The sequence below is a fragment of the Octopus sinensis genome, linkage group LG7, assembly GCF_006345805.1.
Source record: "Octopus sinensis linkage group LG7, ASM634580v1, whole genome shotgun sequence".
NCBI classification, from domain to species: domain Eukaryota; kingdom Metazoa; phylum Mollusca; class Cephalopoda; order Octopoda; family Octopodidae; genus Octopus; species Octopus sinensis.
The window spans coordinates 78,220,160-78,238,351 of NC_043003.1; the positions used below are offsets into that span (position 1 = coordinate 78,220,160).

General features: G+C 31.7%; 1 protein-coding gene across 6 annotated transcripts in view; it reads left to right on the forward strand.

Moving 5' to 3' along the window:
- Nucleotides 1–11,677, forward strand: part of LOC115214537 (kinesin-like protein KIF21A) — a 176,923-nt gene extending 165,246 nt beyond the window's left edge. For 5 of the 6 annotated variants that reach the window (XM_029783744.2, XM_036504850.1, XM_036504853.1 and 2 more), the window contains 2 exons: nucleotides 602–804; nucleotides 9,014–11,677. In XM_029783744.2, coding sequence (XP_029639604.1) covers nucleotides 602–804; nucleotides 9,014–9,080 — 270 coding nt within the window. In that variant the 3' untranslated portion in view covers nucleotides 9,081–11,677. Of the gene's footprint in view, nucleotides 1–601; nucleotides 805–7,569; nucleotides 7,637–9,013 lie in introns of all 6 variants that reach the window. The other variant, XM_036504851.1, reaches the window with a different exon arrangement.
- Nucleotides 11,678–18,192: the final 6,515 nt, after the last annotated feature.

Below are 18,192 nucleotides of genomic sequence, written 5' to 3' on the forward strand. Positions count from 1 at the left end.
TATAAATATCTGTTTCAGAATCAATTTAATTTTTATTTTAAACTCTTTCAATATATGTGGTTTGAAATAAGATATGTTGAGCAGACTGAATTATTGTATTAATAAAGTTGGTGATCCTGTGTCTTGTAAGTCATTTGTGAGAGGGACAACAATGGATGCATCTCCTGAATGAAGTATATGCCAGAAAAAAAAACCTCTTTGCCAAAGCATACCTACAGCTAAAGTTGAACTCACAATTGCAAGAGTATGTACCTCTTGTCAATTTAACATTGCTACTATTTTTTTTTCAATTGTGAATTGTATTTATTCTGTGGTAACTATTAACTGCTAGTTTGACTGAGCCATTTCAGTTATGTATCTTGGCTACAGTATAACTCACAGTGAATTCTTGAACTGCCTGCATATGGCAGTTGTCAATATCTTTTGATGAAGAATGTTAAAAAACTGGTACTCTTCAAATGAAGTCCTTCACACTGAGTTACAAGTACTCTTTTGTCATTTTTGTAATCTAAAATGCAACAAACCAGTGATTGTCAGGGAAGATTAATTTAGAAAGAAGAAACAGTGATTTGAAATATTTAATATTTTATTTTTCTTTCAGTCCCTCTATTGCGCTCATAAAGACTGGATCAATGGCTTAGCAGTTATGCCTGAGCATCAGATCTTGCTTAGTGGTTGTCGAAGTGGTTACCTAAAACTATGGCAAACTGAAGGAAATTGCTCTGCAATTGGTGAAATCAAAGCCCACAACTTTCCAATTACTGCCCTTACCACAAATAAATCAGCAATATTCACAGCTTCAAAGTAAGTATCTTCTGGCACAAAAAGACATACTTGTAAATAATCAGCCTTTAAATTTCAGAGGTGTTTAACCCTTTAGCATTTAAACCAGTTATATTCGGCTCAAATATTTTACTTGTTTTCTTTTCAAACTGGCTAGATTTGGCTTCTCACACTTACTCGACAATGACATACTAAAAATGTACAATCACACCATCAAAATTTCAAAGCCATGAGATAAAGTATGATTAATTCAAAATAATGTAATTAAATAAGCATTGCATTTGGCAGAATAATTTGAATGCTAAAGGGTTACATTTTTCAGCTGAAAGAATTATTATTCTCAAACTATTTTGAGATTTGAAAAAAAAAAATGTTTTCAATGTTTTTCCTAGATTCATTCAGTTTTCCAAATTATGATATAAGCTAATGCTTACAATGAAAACAAATTTACAAGTTGGATGGAGTTGGCACATTTAAAATGTTACTTAACGAAGCAACAAAAATGAGAATTGTCCAGGGGCAACTCTTTAAATTGCATTTAACCAGCATTTTTACAAAAATCATGTTTATGAACACCATATCTGACTCACAACAATCTCTGTCTCAAAAGTGAAACTCAAGTTCTATGTCTTTCAATAAAACTTTGATAATCCACACTTAAGTACCAAGTCCTGCTTCATGTCATTATTCCCTTTAGTTCTTTAGATTTCCTCTTTGAGTATCTATCCCAACTAACAAAAATCTTTTACTATATTTGAACTTGAGATTGTTAAATGTCTTTTACCTACAACAAAATTAAAGGCATATCTTCAGAGAGGCCAACAATCCTTTGAAAGACCTTCACAGCTTACATTCTGTAGTTCTCTCAGACTGACAACTCCTTCTGAAAATCATTCTGCTGTTGGAGTTGGAGTCAGTTGTTACATGTAATTTATCTTTTAACTTTTGCTTTGTTCTTGATTACTTAAGGCACCTCTAAGCTTATCTCAATCTAGCATTGGACATTCCTTGTGGTGAAGGTGTTTCTATTCAAAACAGTGCAATTTTCTCCAAGCTCTTTCACATGCTTTCTCCCTCTTTTTCTTTCCATATATACATATATATAAATGTGTGTGTAGGTGTACGAGTACATATTTGCATGTACATATGTGTATACATATGTATGCACACACATTTCCATGACCCATGTACATATGATGATTATACATATATATATATAAACATAAACATACATGTATGTATATGTGTGTGAGGTGATTTCAAAAACTATCCAACTTTATTTTTTCCTGCCAAAACTAACTCTGGCGCCAAAATCCTTTGGGTGTAAAGTGACACCACCCATCCCGCACATGCAGGAAAATCTTTGTTCTGGTAGGCCATATTATTTACCAGCTGTTATGCCTCGAGTACAGACATGTGCACTGGTCAGATTTTTGTTTTCACAAAATGCATCGAGCAGAGATATTGCATCAAATTTTGCCAAAAGCTTGGGATACTCAAAGCATCCAGAATATTCAGTAAGCTTTTGGTGATGATGCCATTTGCAAAACTCAAATCAAAGAGTAGTACAACTGCTTCAAACCTGACTGCACCTCAGTGGAGAGTGTGGCATGCTCAGGCAGACCATTCACAAGCCAAAACAAAGAGCTGATTAAGGTTTGGCAAATAGTCATGAAAGACCATCATGTAACAATTCAGGAAATTGCTCATGAAGTGAGAATAAGCACAGGATCAGTGCATGCAGAAAGTGTCAGTGAAATTTGTCTCCAAGGTGCAAGCCATGCCCCTGACTAGATGAAAACCATCATCATTGGTGATGACACATGGGCTTATGTTCTCTGTTCAATGTGTTTGCCCATCTTGCATGAAAATGAAAATCCAACTAGCACACACTACATGCCTGTGTTCTAGGCATAGCAGCAGGGAACTGATGTGGCCCACTGGCACAGAAACTTTTGCATGTGCACAAAAGCTACTCAAAAGCTTCTTCCCCACATACCATTAGTTTTGGCAGGAAAAATTGGTCAGATACTTTTTGAATGCACCTCATATATATGTATATGAGTATATATCTGTGTGTGTGTGTGTGTGTGTGTGTGTGTGTGTATCTATGTATGTATGTATGTGTGTGTGTGTGTGTGTGTGTGTATCTATGTGTGTGTGTGTGTGTGTGTGTGTGTGTATATATATATATATATCTACCTGTGTGTGTGTATGTACCATTATATGTACATACATGTGTGGCTGTGTGTATATCTATGTAATGGGTATGTATATATATATATGTGTGTGTGTGTGTTTTTTTTTTTTTCCGGTGTTTACAAATAACACAAAAAATAAACAGTTACCAGGGTAGCAAAAATTCACACAAGTAACAAGGATGTAACAACCTATTTATAAAGATAGAAACTCCAGATTAAGGTGAAATGTTTTGTATAATATAGATAAATAAACGGAGTTAAACGCAGGTGTTATTCAAATTATTTTTTACTTCCAACTTATGTTTCGAAGACCACATTGGTATTATTCCAGAAGGAATAAAATGGTGTAAGACAATATTCCTTCAGGAATAATACCAAATGTTGTCTTCGAAACATATTGTTGAAAGTAAAAGAATTTGAATAACACCTGTGTTTAACTCCATTTATATATATATATATATATATATATATATCATGGAAACAACTCTAGAAGAAATGAAATTTTTGGAATATCAATGAGACCATTTCTGTATGTATGTGTGTGTGTCTGGCTTGTAAAATTAGAGTACTAATATGAAACCAATAGAAAACTATTTCCAATTATAAACTCAGTCGTAAGTTACAAAGAATTTCTCAACTAATATATTATAGTGTTGACATGCTGAGTAATAACAATCATTTTGACTAAAAAAAAACAACAAAAAATGTTTTCATTGTATTTTTGTATTGAGTACATTTTCTCTTTGCCAGCTAAAATTCATGAATATTCTCATAAGCACACATACACATTCTCTCTTAACACTTTGTACACATCTTGATTTTAATAGCTGTATAAAACTCATACATGGATTTTAGAAATATCAAAAAGAATTTTTAAAAAACTATAAATTAGATGATACAAATGTGTGTGTTGTAATTGTTTGATCAGCAATACCTGTTTACAAATTATTGCTTAGAATTTAAGGGGGGAAAAATTGTCTATTTTGCTATAAATACATTGCTCTCAAAACTAATTTTAACAAGCTATGTGACCTGAAATATGATACAGCTGATAGTTGTCACTCCATATTAGTACATCATCTTTTATCTTTATTAAACCTGTAAAGCTCCTCTGTCGCATTCTGACCCAGTTAACAACTAAATGAAAGTCCTATTTTTCTTCACAAATTTGAATGTATTCTGCACTACTAACTAAGAAGGTTACCAATATTTGACAGGAATTGTATTGTTATGTACCTGGATGTGTGAATGTGTTTCTGTAGCATTTTGATTTTTGTTTTATTTCCAGTATAACCCATATCTCGGCCAGTATACACTGATTCCTCTAACTCACCACTGCATTTTATTAACTTAAATTCTGGGATTGTCTCCCCCTGCCTTTCTTGATTTTAAAGTGATAACTTCTTTTTACATAACATTCTTTGACTCATTACACGAAGTGTGTGGGAATCCACTTTACTATATTACTAGAATAGAAAGAACAATAGTGTTCTAATTTCTAATCAGCTAGGGGTACCTTGGAAGCATAGGTGTAATAAAAAAAAATAATAAATACATTTTAAAAAATGGCCAAGTTGCTAAGTTTTCAAGAAGCTGTTAGCTTAGCTGGCAGCATAGGGATTCTCACTTAGATCAAAGGGTAGAGTGTATCATAATTGTGTACATGCTACTATATAGCATGTGAGTAGACTTAATCTATTGCTTGGTTTAACACCACTACCTGGTACCTTTGATGCCTTTAGTGGTTTCTGGATACCTTTCTGTCTCTTTCCTACCTTGTATTGAAGGCCCTGAAACAATTCACGAGCTTTGCCTTCCATCCTGTCTAGAAGATAAAATCAAAAGAATGATGTATGGATACTAAATACAGATGAAGTAAAAACACTGGAAAGAAATAACCCAACACTGGATGTGTAAAGTTAGCATGCATATGTGATGCAGATTTAGAGAAGCCGAAAGAAAAACTGGTTATAAAAATGGGGTTTACAAAAGAGAAAACAGCTTTGGTTTGAGTATGTAATGGTTAGGGATGATGGTAGTTGGCTGAAGAAATGGCAGGAGGTCCATGTGGACAGAAGTTGTGGAAAGCTAATTTGAGGATATTGAACCTGACAAAGGAGCACACCAAATGTTGTGTTAAAGGGAGCTGCCCAACCCATGCAAGCATGAAAAAAGCAGACATACAAATGATGTTGTATATTGTGAGTGTGTGTAGAATATATAGCAAACGTTGACTAGAGCTATACTGCTCATGCTTCATAATTAAATAACTTGCTAAAAAGCAATATTTAGAAAGTAATAAAAGAAAAAAAATTTATTTTGTAATATTTGACTGAAAAATACATGGATTTTCACCTGGGTTTGAGTTTTCAGAGTAGACATTCTCAACTAATCAGTGACGCAAACTGAAGGTAAAAAAAGAGGCAGGCACTTAATTTTCTGGTGATTGGATTGAGAGGAAGTATGATAGGGGTTCAGACTCAGGAAAATGAATAATTGAAGTAGAGGACTCGTGATTGTGTGAAACAGAATATTTAAAGTTTACTTACATATTTCCTACATTATCACTCAAAGATCTTTTGTTTTCTTTTTTAGTAAATCATTCTGTGACAATCTACATTACTAGCAGTAGCCATGGGAATTCCATGATTATTTTGAAAACCACAAGATCGAAGTTTATAAAAAAAAAGAAACAGAATCGTATTTTCCTAAAATGATTGTATTGGGTTATTGCATAAATAATGCAGTTTTTTCAGTTGCATGAACTAAAAGTCAGAGGGGAACAGGATAAACTACCTGCATCAACTTCTTATAAAAGGAGGTAGTGATTTTACCTTGTGCTTATTCTTAGTGCAAGTTTTGAAGAGTGCAGTTCGATTTTAAGTTATAATGGATGTGACAAAAGAGCATACATGGTATTATGAGTTTAATAAAGGCAACAACACAATAGAAAATGCGAGGGATATTAATGCAGTATATGAGGATCAGACAATAAGCGTAAACCAGTGTCGACAGTGGGTCTAGAAATTTTGAGCCAGAAACTACAGCCTAGAAGATGAGCCTCATCCTGGAAAATTCTTAGAGCTCAATAAGGACGTCTTGCAAACCCTGGTGAAACAAAACCCCATTGCAGCTGTTGAACTAGCAGAGAAGCTTAGGTTTGGTCAGTCAACCATTCATCAACACCTGTGCTAGAAGCAAAAAACGACCATCTTTGGTTTCAAGACGAAAGGTGCTCTTCCATCAGGATAATGCTTGGCTACATACAGCAAGGATGACATTCCAAAGGCTGGAGCAGCTTGAATGGGAAACTATACCCCACCCACCATATTTGCCAGACATTGCCTCATCTGATTATCATTTATCCCGCAGTCTTCAAAATCATTTGGACGGAAAAAATATGAATTCTGTGGACAAGGTCAGAACAGTACTGGAGCAGTATTTTTTGTTATGGACAAGTGAATTTTGGAAGAGGGGCCTTGCAAGTCTACCAGAGAGATGGAAGATCATTGTAGAAAATGAAGTAGTATATTTTAGATTAAAAAAGAAAAGTTTATCTTAATTTTGAAAAATAAAAGAACTATAAAAAAACTGCATTATTTATGGGATGATCCAATATTTTTGTTATGAAGCTTGATGCTTGAGATGGGTGGGGGGAAGTCCAAATAAGCAGTACTAAAGGTGCAGTTTTAGGAAAAAGAATCTAAAAATATTCTTTTTGTCCCTTCTCCCATCCTCATTGAGTGTTGTTACCAGTTAGAACCTGAATTAAAGATAATTTATCTACATTATTAATCTACTATGGTACAGCTTTATTAAAAAAGCTTAAATAAACTTTAACATACTGGGCTATCTCATTTTTGTATCAAAGAAATTGCTTGTGGCTGGACTTGAATCCACTATCCCACTGAGCCATGGGTAAAAAAAAGACTCTTGTAAGTGTGTGTGTATAAAATCATAATTTAAAATGTTTTTGTCAGTTTCATGAATAACATAATACAAATGTATCTATAATAGATTGTCTTCAGTTTTCTTCCATAGTTTATTAGTCAATTGTTTTCTGGATAATAGAAGTATATAGTAAATTTGTGTTGCATTTCTGTTCCATAATTAAAGCATTATATATGTAGACTGTAGCAAAATGATATACATGTTTTTAAAAATTCATTACAAGAACATCATATGTAAAATAAGGTTTTAACCTTATTTTACATATGATGTTCTTGAATTTTTAATTGATATTGTAAACACAATCAGATCTCATTAATTCCTGTGTGTGTGTGTGTGTTTTATCAAACTGTGTCAATTTTTATTTATTACTGATAAATCTTAACCAGTAATTTGTGTTTTCTCAAAAATCAACTCGAGTACATTAATGTTTACAGATGTCTTCAGAATTTTCATCTCACTGATTTATACAAATGTATTGTGCATGTCAACTGTTGTTGAATTGACTGTCTTCTCTTCCCTGTATTGTTGCTTGTACATATTGGTAATATACCAACTACTTAATCCTCTTGGAACCTTTTGTCCCATCTGTTCCACCCAACCTTTAATCTCTTCCTGAACCTTATTTTGCTTCCAGTGATCCTGAATCCAACAAATGCCATATCTGGAAACTACAAGACAGCACTTAAGTTTCATTATGTTTTGTATGTTTTTATTTACAGTTCAGCATGCTATTTATTACTGGATCTATTAATATTCACCTTCAGTTTTAATTCTTTTCCATCAGTGGGCAGTTTTCCTCTGATTAAACAGGAATACTGCAAACAAAAGTTGCTTCAGGACTTGGAAAAATATTCTTATAGTTAACTAAACTAAAATGAATTAAAATATTTTCATTAAATTATCTTTCTATATTTTAACTGTGGTTAGATTTCTATTTTAAAACTATTTAGACCCCTATAAACTATCAGCTGAAATAAAATAATATAGTTTTAAAATTGTTCCAGACATTTTTGTTTTCTTAACTGAAAGAAATTAACTTATTAGATTAAGAGTTTTTTATATTTTTTTTATAACTGTTTTCCCATTTCTATATAAAATACAAAAAGAACTTTTTTCCAAGCCTTCTCATGGTTAAATGCTTTATCCTTAGCATGGAATCTTCCAATCTTTTGCTTTTCTGTGTGACCACAATAACTTCTAAATTTTCACACCACCAACACTGGCTTATTCAATTTTAACACCACCTACTCAACTTTAAATAACACCTAACCTACTCTAATTTATAACTGACATTTTATGCTTTTGAGATCATGGCATTTACACATTGCACTACACAATTGATTACATATAGCAATACATAGATTAGAAAACTGCTAAACACTTGATGCTATTAATTATAACTTCCATTGGTATCCAAATAAATTACCTCTGAGGAATGATAAAGCTGTATCATTGTTGTCTATACCCAAGTCCATCATTTAAGGCTATTTAACCTGCTTGCCACTTGTTTATCTGGTATGATTTTTCTTGGGATTGTTGAATATGAGGCTGTAACATGGTAACTTTTCTGGCCATAATTTTCTTGTCTTTGTAGTGAGCTTGGCTACCAAATTTTTTATGACGTGTGCTTTCAAGTCTTGAATGCATGGGTGTTAGACAAAATTTAAATGTATTTATTGGCTGAAGTGCATTCATATCAAATGATATATTTTCGTATATTTAGCTTTTGACACCTAAATTTTATAATATCTTAATATAGTTCAAGGTAAGATAAAAGATGAGTTAATATGTAAAATTAAAGTTGTATTGTAACACTAGATATTTTAAAACCATTTAAGTACATTTTGACATTCACACACACACTCACACACACAGTATATTTCAGGAAAAAAAAATTTATTTTTCTTTTTGAAAAGTGGTTATTTGTTAATTACAAATTTGTTTAGTATCTGGACACATTGAAAAAAATGTAGAATAAGTAACTATCCAATTATGAGAATATTTCTTTTGTAGAGTGATATTGTTGTTGTTGCTGCTGTCATTATTATGAGTGTTATTCTTTCTCTTTCATCTTCTAGTGACTGTACTGTGGGTATCTGGAAAAAACGGAATTATTTGGAAGCTCATAGAAGTTCTTGTGTTTAACTCTAATCCAGTAACATGAGAGAAATTCATTTAGGTTTGCTAATAGCTTGCTATTGCAAATTATTTTAAAACTGTTCTGACTTGTTGCTTATGTCCAATCTTAAAACATTTTGGAAACATTGTTTTCAATTAAAAAAAAATGTTCTGTTTTATTTTAATTTTATTTTTTTTATTCCATTGTTAATTTTTTGTTTTTAGAGTCTAGTTATAAAATAAAGTCATAATTTTTTTTATCTTGTATTCCCCAACGTTTTTAAGTGTGGAAGCTACCATTGTGAATATTTCATTGTGAACGTGTGTATCTGAGATACTTAAAAATACCTGAATATCTTTAAAATTCCATTCTTTCTGGACCAAAAAGTTGTTTTTTTTCATTCTGTACAAAACAAAATAAGAGGAAATAATTGAATGAATAATAATTTGGGTTTTTTTTTTTTAATTTTTAAAAGAAGGCCAATTTTAATGAAACAGATGTATTAACTTTCGATTAGTTAAAATATGTTTATGGCAGATTTCAAATTATAAATCAAATTCACTGTAGTTACTGTGGAGAAACAATTCTCTCTTTTGGTAGATGTGGTAAAAACACTATATCTGCCCAATGTTTCCCCCTTATCACATTCCCAAACAGCTGTTTCTTGCTCTTTAGCTTTCACCAATGGGAAATACCAAAGAGAGACAGCCCTGGGCAGATTCAAAGTCATAGTAGCTTTAACTCAACATGTGACTGAGTTGGACCATTTAACCACCTAATCAGGATAAATATAACATCATGTTTGTGATATATTTTAACTTCTAAAGTAAAATTCACTGCAGTTACTGTGGAGAAAAAATTCTCTCTTATGGTAAAAGATGTAAAAACTCCATATCTACCAAGTACTAAAACTCTAGTGGATTCTCAGTCATTTCTGTTTTTTTATATATATTTTAATTGTCAAGTTAAGAATATGTTAAAGTTGATGCAAACTTACTCAAAGTAGTAACTGATTTTAATTAAATATTTACCCTTAGTGGGGTGGGGGTAATGTAGCTGGAAGTGAATATAGTACTTAATTTCTGAAACTTTACACTTGATTATTTTTGTCTCTTAACTTGGTATTCTTGATTATTAAATTAGGGCAAATAGTTGATTTACTTTTAAATTTTTTTCCTTCAATAAAGGGTTTTATCAGGTAATTCCAAATTAAAAACTGGGATCTGTCATAAAATAGTTAAACTGACAGCATTTGTCATAACTTTGGGTCATAAACATTATTATAAAGATTTCAGTAGCTTATTTTGTATTGAATATTTCCTAAATAATTTTTTTAAATCATTATTATATAGTCTATTTTCAAAATTTATTATGTAAGTGCCGCTAATGTATATCTGGTCTTCAGTTTTTGAACTTTCTTCTTTTTATACATTTAGGTATTGATGACGTCTTAGTAGAAAGTTAGGTTAATGATGTCTTTTATAACTGTTCACATCATATTTGTGAAGTTTATTATTGTGTAATCTTAAAACTGTAATCAGTTTAAAGCTTAACTTGAAAGTTCTGTGGTAAATATTACATATATGACAATGTGGTTTTAGGTTCAATCTCATTATGCAGTATTTTAGGCATAGGTCTTCTACTACAGCTACAACTTGACTAAGTTCTGCCCTTGTTGTAAACATTATTTGGTCGCTTTCACCATTGAATATAAATGAAATTGTGATTGGTCCATTGGAGACCTTTTAACCAATGATGCTATTGTTCACAAATTGCAATATTAATTCAATATGCCAGTGCTAATTTTGTCTTCATTTCATATGAAATTTGCTGAAATTATGGAATTTTAAGTAATTCCTCTGTGAATCTGACAACAATGTAAAAGAAATGTTACTTGTTTCAGTTATTGGATTACAGTTCTGCTGGAGCACTACCTTGAAGGGTTTTAGTTGAATAAATCAGCCCTAGCACTTTTTTATTTTTATTTTTTTCTTAAGTTTAGTACTTATTCTAGCAGTCTCTGTCGCCTAACTGCCAAGTTACAGGGACATAAACAAACCAACACTGGTTTTCAGGTAGTGGTAGAGGGGAGACACACACACACACATGCACGCTTGTTTGTGTATGATGGGTTTCCACATGGTTTCCATCTAAATCCACTCGCCATGTGGTTGAAAAGCAGACTTCTTACAACTCAACCACACTTTGTGTATTAAATTAAATGAAATATTCAGTTAAATATTCAAAACACATATTTACACATCATCTCACACTGGACAGAACATGTCAAATGGCTCCAGATATAAAATGTTTCATTGAAGGTGGTTAATTCATACCTTATTTGGTAAATATTATTCATTTCATAATTTGTTTCCCTAAACTAAAATGGCTGGTTACTTAAAGTAAACTGTTTGTTTACATGTAATTATCGTTAGTAGTCATAACTGGGTTTTTTTGTTTTGTTTTTTTGTTTTTTAGTAGTTTGGTCTAGTGGAAAGGGTTGTGTCCATTGTCTTCACAGACCTCTGAGACCGGTGATATCAGCATGTTGTTAGTTAAGTTACAGAAAAAAAAAAAAAAACGTAGAGGCAGGGAAGGAATTCCAAAGAATTTTAGTTCTTCAGGCAGTGAAGAACTGAAAAAGTGGTCTGTACAGGATATCCTATGGGTACAAGTCAATCTAAGGGACCTGACTGGAGATGGCACTGGATCAGCCAACTCCAAGGAGCAGAGACCACTCTTGTAACTTCAGAAAAAAGCAGGCGATGACATTCTGTTGGTTGTAAACTGTTAATGTTAACTTCAATATCAGAGGTTTAGATTTGACAAATTTGTCTGAAATGGGACCAAATAGTTTTGTTTATTTTCATCTTTGAAGGGTTTCCCCCTACAAATATATTTCCAGTGGATTTATTTATTTCCTTTATCAAAACGATTACTGGGAAATTTGGGGGTATTTATGTATCTTTTTTTTAATTTTTTTTTTGCTTTTTTTTTTTGTTTTAAATCTAAATGCAATGACATTTTCTACAAAGATTTTGCAAATAAATCTTAAATTTCTTTCGAAATCTTATAATAAATAAAATGTATTGGTAATGTTGTTCAGGCTGTAATTTAAAATAAGAGATTTCTGTGTGTATGTATGTATGTATGTATGTGTATATATATATGTATATATATATATAAACTACTGTTTCTTCTTTGATTTTTTAAAAATTCTCTGAAAAATCATGAATGTCATTTGATTTATAAATATCAGATAAGTTAATCTCCTTGTCTCTATGTAGTTTGTAATCTCACAAATATTACTAACCTTCTAATTGGGTTATTTAACAAGCTAACTAGTAAATATCATCAAAACAACAGAAGAAAGAAAAAGTATTTTCATACATGAAGCATTGTAATATTTTCTTTAATTTTTTTTTTTTGTGTGTATTGTATTTTCTATTTTTGTTTTTTTATGATTGCTATGATTTTCATTATTTTCCAAAAAAAATTATCTGCTGATTTCAGGATGGTTTTAAATTTGTGTGCTTCCAATGGGTTATATCCTTGCCATATATCTATGATCAGAAGATCTGTTTACTGTGATCACTATCTCTATTTATCTCACTCTTCATCTTTCTGTCTTTAACGTACCTCTTCTTTCTTATCTCGTATGAATGAAAATGGTTTGAAAGGAGAGAAATAGTAATGGTATTTCCTTGTCATTGATAATCACAGTGAACTATTTCTGATTATCAATTTGCATATTAAATGTTATCTAAGGTGGCAAGCTGGCAGAATCATTAACATACCAAACAAAATGCTTAGTGGCATTTCTTTTGGTTTTTATTCTGCGTTTAAGTTACACTGGGGTTGACTTTGCCTTTCATCTTTTTTATGGGGAGGAGGTTAATAAAATAAGTACCAGTTCAGCACTTGGGCTGATGTAATCAACTATACCCCTCCTCTAAAATTGCTGGCCTTGTGTCAAAATTTGAAACCATTATTGTAAGGGGATGGATTGGCAGAATCATTAGAGCATCAAGCAAAATGCTTTGTAATATTTGTTCTGGCTCTTTATGTTCTGAGTTCAAATCCTGCTGAGGTCAACTTTGCCTTTCATTCCTCTGGGGTCAGTAAAATGCCAGTCAATTACAGAAGTTGATCGTATTGATAAACACCCCTCCACTCAAAATTGCTGGCCTTGTGCCTAAATTAAAACCATTATTTTTATTATTTTCTACCTTTATTTTTATTATCTTCTACTATAGAAAAAAAATACTCTGGTAACCAATAATTTTTGTTTTGCTCAACAAAACGGGTTCTAAGATGAAATATGCTGACTAGTTCTAAAACTTTTCTCCTTTTTATGTCATACTTTTCACATTATTGTGTGTTGTTTTGTAACTTTCTCTCAGATCTGTTTATTTTTATCATTATTTCGATGTAAAATTAAAAATTTTATCCAATTAAGTAATTTATGTCAAAGCTTCTCTTTGGCTCCTTTCTGAGAATTATTTTGATTTTTAGATTTATTTATAGCCTTCTACACATACAATATTAGATTTTATTTAATAATTATAGAATTATTTGTAAATTGTTGCTGTTTTTTATTGGTTTATTCATTCATTTCTTTAATATTCAATTTCAGCCAAATATTTAATTATATTCCTTAACTCTTTAGAAATGGAATGCATTTGAAAAAGCACAAAAAGCTAGGTTTCACTTTTATCCCATGTATTCTTAATTATTTCTTGCAAAGATTTAGATCCTTAAATTTAACCAATAACTAAACAACTATGGAAATATATGTAGGATTGTTTGACCCTATTAAAATAATTTATTTCTTGAATCATTACGAGGGAAATGTTTTGAAATTATCTCCCGTCTTTTGTCAGTTGTAATTATTAGACAGTATTTCTTTGACTTGGATTTCATAATACTTGAAATTAAAAAAAAAAAAAGTGCCTTGTTGTTCTTCCATACAATTATAATCTAGAATATGAAGGCAACGTGTATATGATGTCTCCATACCTCTTTTGTATTATTATTCCGTCCAAGGCATACATGACATAATAATGTATGTATTTGTGTGTATGTATATATTTGTATTTATGTGTGTATATATGTATATATTTGTGTCATGTGTATGTATATATATATATATGTATATATATATAAAATTTTCGAAACAAAATTTGTAAATTGATTTTATGCAATGGCCATTTAAGTCATTTCCAAGTTTACTTACATCTTCCTCAGAGTTTTACTTTATCAATTATTTGATTCTCTTGACTTCAATAATTAATATGGGATTAGTGTCTTCAGCTATTTTCCCTCAGAGATTCTCTTACTTATTTGATATGATGTTCGTTGAATTTTAATTATGATATTAAGTCATCTCTTGTTTAAATATTAGAAATAGTATTTTATCAGTAAATCAAATTTAATCATTTTCAATATTTTATTTTTCTTCTTGCATGATGGCTGACTTACAATCCATTGTAAACATTTTCTATAGTTAGTTCATGTATGTAAAAAGTCTCACACATTTACTATTGTTATTATTATTCTAAAGGAACTTATATCTTAGTCCATACTAGAATTAGGATAAAATTGAGAAAAACTTAGTTTACTTTCCTCTATATCTGAGTTATATTCTCTAGAGCTCAGAATTATTAACCTCGAACCTGTAATATACATTCCACTTGGGTCATTTTTTTTTTTTTTTTACCTAAAACCTCCTGAATTAAAAGGGATCTCATTTGTTGTACAGTTGCAGCTGAACAGACATTAAAGATATGTAAACTGAAGTGTTATTTCTTCTTTCTTACAGAAGCTTTTCATTTTATTTTGTCTGTTAACAATATTTGTTATGTAAATAAATACATTTTGAACTATTCTGTCTTGTTTTGATTTTTAACCATTTTACTTAGTTATTTTTTTTTTAGACTCAATCCTTTTTTTTAAACTAATCTGGATGCTATATTATTATTAAACTGACTGTCCTTATCATTCAACAAACCCAAGTACTAAAACTTGAACCTGTACTCAAACACATCAAAGCATGCAGTTATGTCCTCTATATAATACTATAACTCAGTGATTGTTGTATATGAACAAATGTTCATTTGGTAAATAGTCTACTATCCTAATCAATTAGACATTGTGTGTCTTATTAATCACTATATTTCACATCATTATTATTTCATATGCTCACACATCCAAGATGGTTATATCTCCCTAATATAATGAAGTGTTGCTAGTCTTAGTATATCATCCCATCTGTAAGACCAAACTTTTTGAAATAAATAGTATTTGTTTTGAAAATGATAGCATGTATTGAACAAGACTGCTGTTGTGTCAGCTCTATGGCATAATGGAAGTTGAGTTAGTGACACAGTACAACCCATAGGTATAGTGTCCTAGTTACGCTAGTATTTACTTGGTTGGGAACAATACTATTCACTCTGATATGCCATGATTAGTTGTGTAAGGTGAAGTGAGACAATCTGAGAATTTTGTACTTTACACCTAGATCCTGGTGATGGTTTCACATTGGTATTACTAAAAGAAAAAAAAAAGCATCAGAGGGGTGATACATACCTTGTGTGCAGATAATTTTTTTTTTTCACAAATTATTGTGTGGCTTACAATGTGTTGCTTGCCCATGCTTTTAAATCGAACTGAATTTTTTTTTTTAAGTATCACCATTATAGGTATTTATATTTTGGTGAAATTAAGAAATCAAATCGTAAATAAATGAAACCACCACTGTACATGTGCGCACACACAGTCGCATATCTATTTATGCATTCTACATTGTATTGTCCCCACTGTGTTTGACCTTGCGTAGCTAATAAAAAAAAAATGTATGTATGTACTCACATGTCTACATGCATAGGTACACCATGATCTATACACATACAGGCGAGGGTCGATTCATATGAAAAAGAGTGATCAAAATAATGACCTTGCTTATTGGGAAATTTAAGTTTGATTTTTAAAAATTTTGTTTTCTTAAGTATCACCATTATAGGTATATATAACCCAGTGAAATTAAGAAATCAAGTTGTAAATAAACGAAACCTTTGAATCCATCACTACACACACACACACACACATATCTATGTATGTACTCACATGTGTCTATGCACATAAGTGCACTATGGCTTATGCACATGGTGGTCGATTCATATGAAGAAAGTGAACAAAACACTATGATCACTTTCTTATTAGGATATTTGTTCGCTTGATTTTTTCTTCTCCATTAAGTATCACCAAATGTTCATTTCAAGCCATTCACCCACTGAGTATTTCTGCCAAATGTGGTGAACATCTGTTTTCCAGTAATTTTGGAAGCAAACAGACCAAAGACAAGCAATTACAATACCCTGCTTTGCCGTTCAAGAATTTGGACCCGGAGATCTCCATTTCCAGCAACTTTGAGGGCCACCTCCCAGTGGTATCGGGCGCCAACGAAGAGCCCTCGACTACAACAAGACGACCAAAGTTTAGAAGTTTGATAAGGATAGTGGAGTAGTTCTGTGTATGTTTATTGAGATTAATGGGAGGTGAACAATGAATTAACTTATTGGATGGAAAGTGATCAAATAAGAGTTTTCCTTTAGTATCTCTACATGGTGGTGAGAAAATTAGTATAGAGAAAGAGTTTTAGAGAAGTTCTGTTTTGCATTTTGTAAGGGAAAAATGGAGTAGCATACAGTGTCTATTTGTAGGTGGCTGAAGAGTGATGGATTGGAGGATTCTGTAAAATTGGTAAAGACACTTTTAATAAAACACTAGAGGATCTAATAGCAAAGCAAAAAGTGTGAGAGTGCTTTTTTTTTTTGACATACACAAAGGAATCCTTTCATTTGTTTGATATTCATTTTAAAAGCCTTACAAGTGGTGAATAAATAAATATCTACTTAAAGGTGGGTGACTTTTTTTCAAGTATTGTAAATTGGCTATATGAGATAATCCTGTGATTGAATCACTTGGCAATTTTGGTGTTGTAGGGAATTGGTTGAGTGAGAGATATGGAGAGAGACCTACGAAGGATATTGTTGATCCCACTCATTCAGCAATCTTGGATAAGTTGGAAGTGAAACCTATTTGCTTTGTTTGTTTCATAGAAATGACTAATTGGTTTACTTGAAGCTGAGGTTGTATAATTTGAAGATGAGGTGAAACAGAATATTATTTTCTTTTCTTTATCTCTTTCTTACCAAAGAGATTCATAGGACTTTGAGTGAATGTTTGAGCCATAAATAACAGTATGCCAACTTTTGCCCACATCTATATTGTTCAAGTGTTGCAGTATAAAGAGTATTCACATAACTCTGAAAATTAAACAAAGTTTTCAACATAATTTCAGTATGTTCTTTCTTGACAGGTTAATTAATTTATTACCTACTAACAACAGTTAGTAAAAATCTGTACATAGCAGAATAAGTTACATCTTTGTGATTAAACTATGTGTGCATGTGTAAGATACAAAAATTAATCACTTCAAAGCATGTATGTATACAGATGTCCACACTCTGTAGGGTCTTCTAGTAAATGACTGGATCTAATTTCTTGAACAAAAATGGTTCTTTATATTGGGAAAATGGGCTCCAGAAGGTTTTTCATAAAAAATGAAATGGGCTAATAGTGAATGACCTGATTGGTTGAAAATAGCTACAAGAATTGTTACATGAGTTTACCATTTCTTTGCTGTATTCAAATAAGAGTTATCAAATGATATATATTTTGAACTGCTCCTAAACTGATATTGTGAAAACCACAAATGAATGAAATCAAACTGACTGCTTGTATGCAAGCAACAGTCTATATCTTTAGATACATGTGCACACATGTATCTGTGTGTGAAAGGGACAAAGTTAGTGAGAAACACAATTCAAGAGTTACCTAATATATTGTCATCATCATCATCATTTAATGTCCACCTTCCATGCTGGTGTGGAGCCAGCCAAGACAGAAGCCTGCACCAGACTTCTATGACTGGCAGGATTTTTACAGTTGGTTACCCTTCCTAACACCAATCACTCAGCAGAGTGAACTTAGTGCTTTCTACATGGCACAAGCATAGGTGAGATCAGTTTTGGCAAGGTTTTTACAGTTGGATGTCCTTCCAAACACCAACCA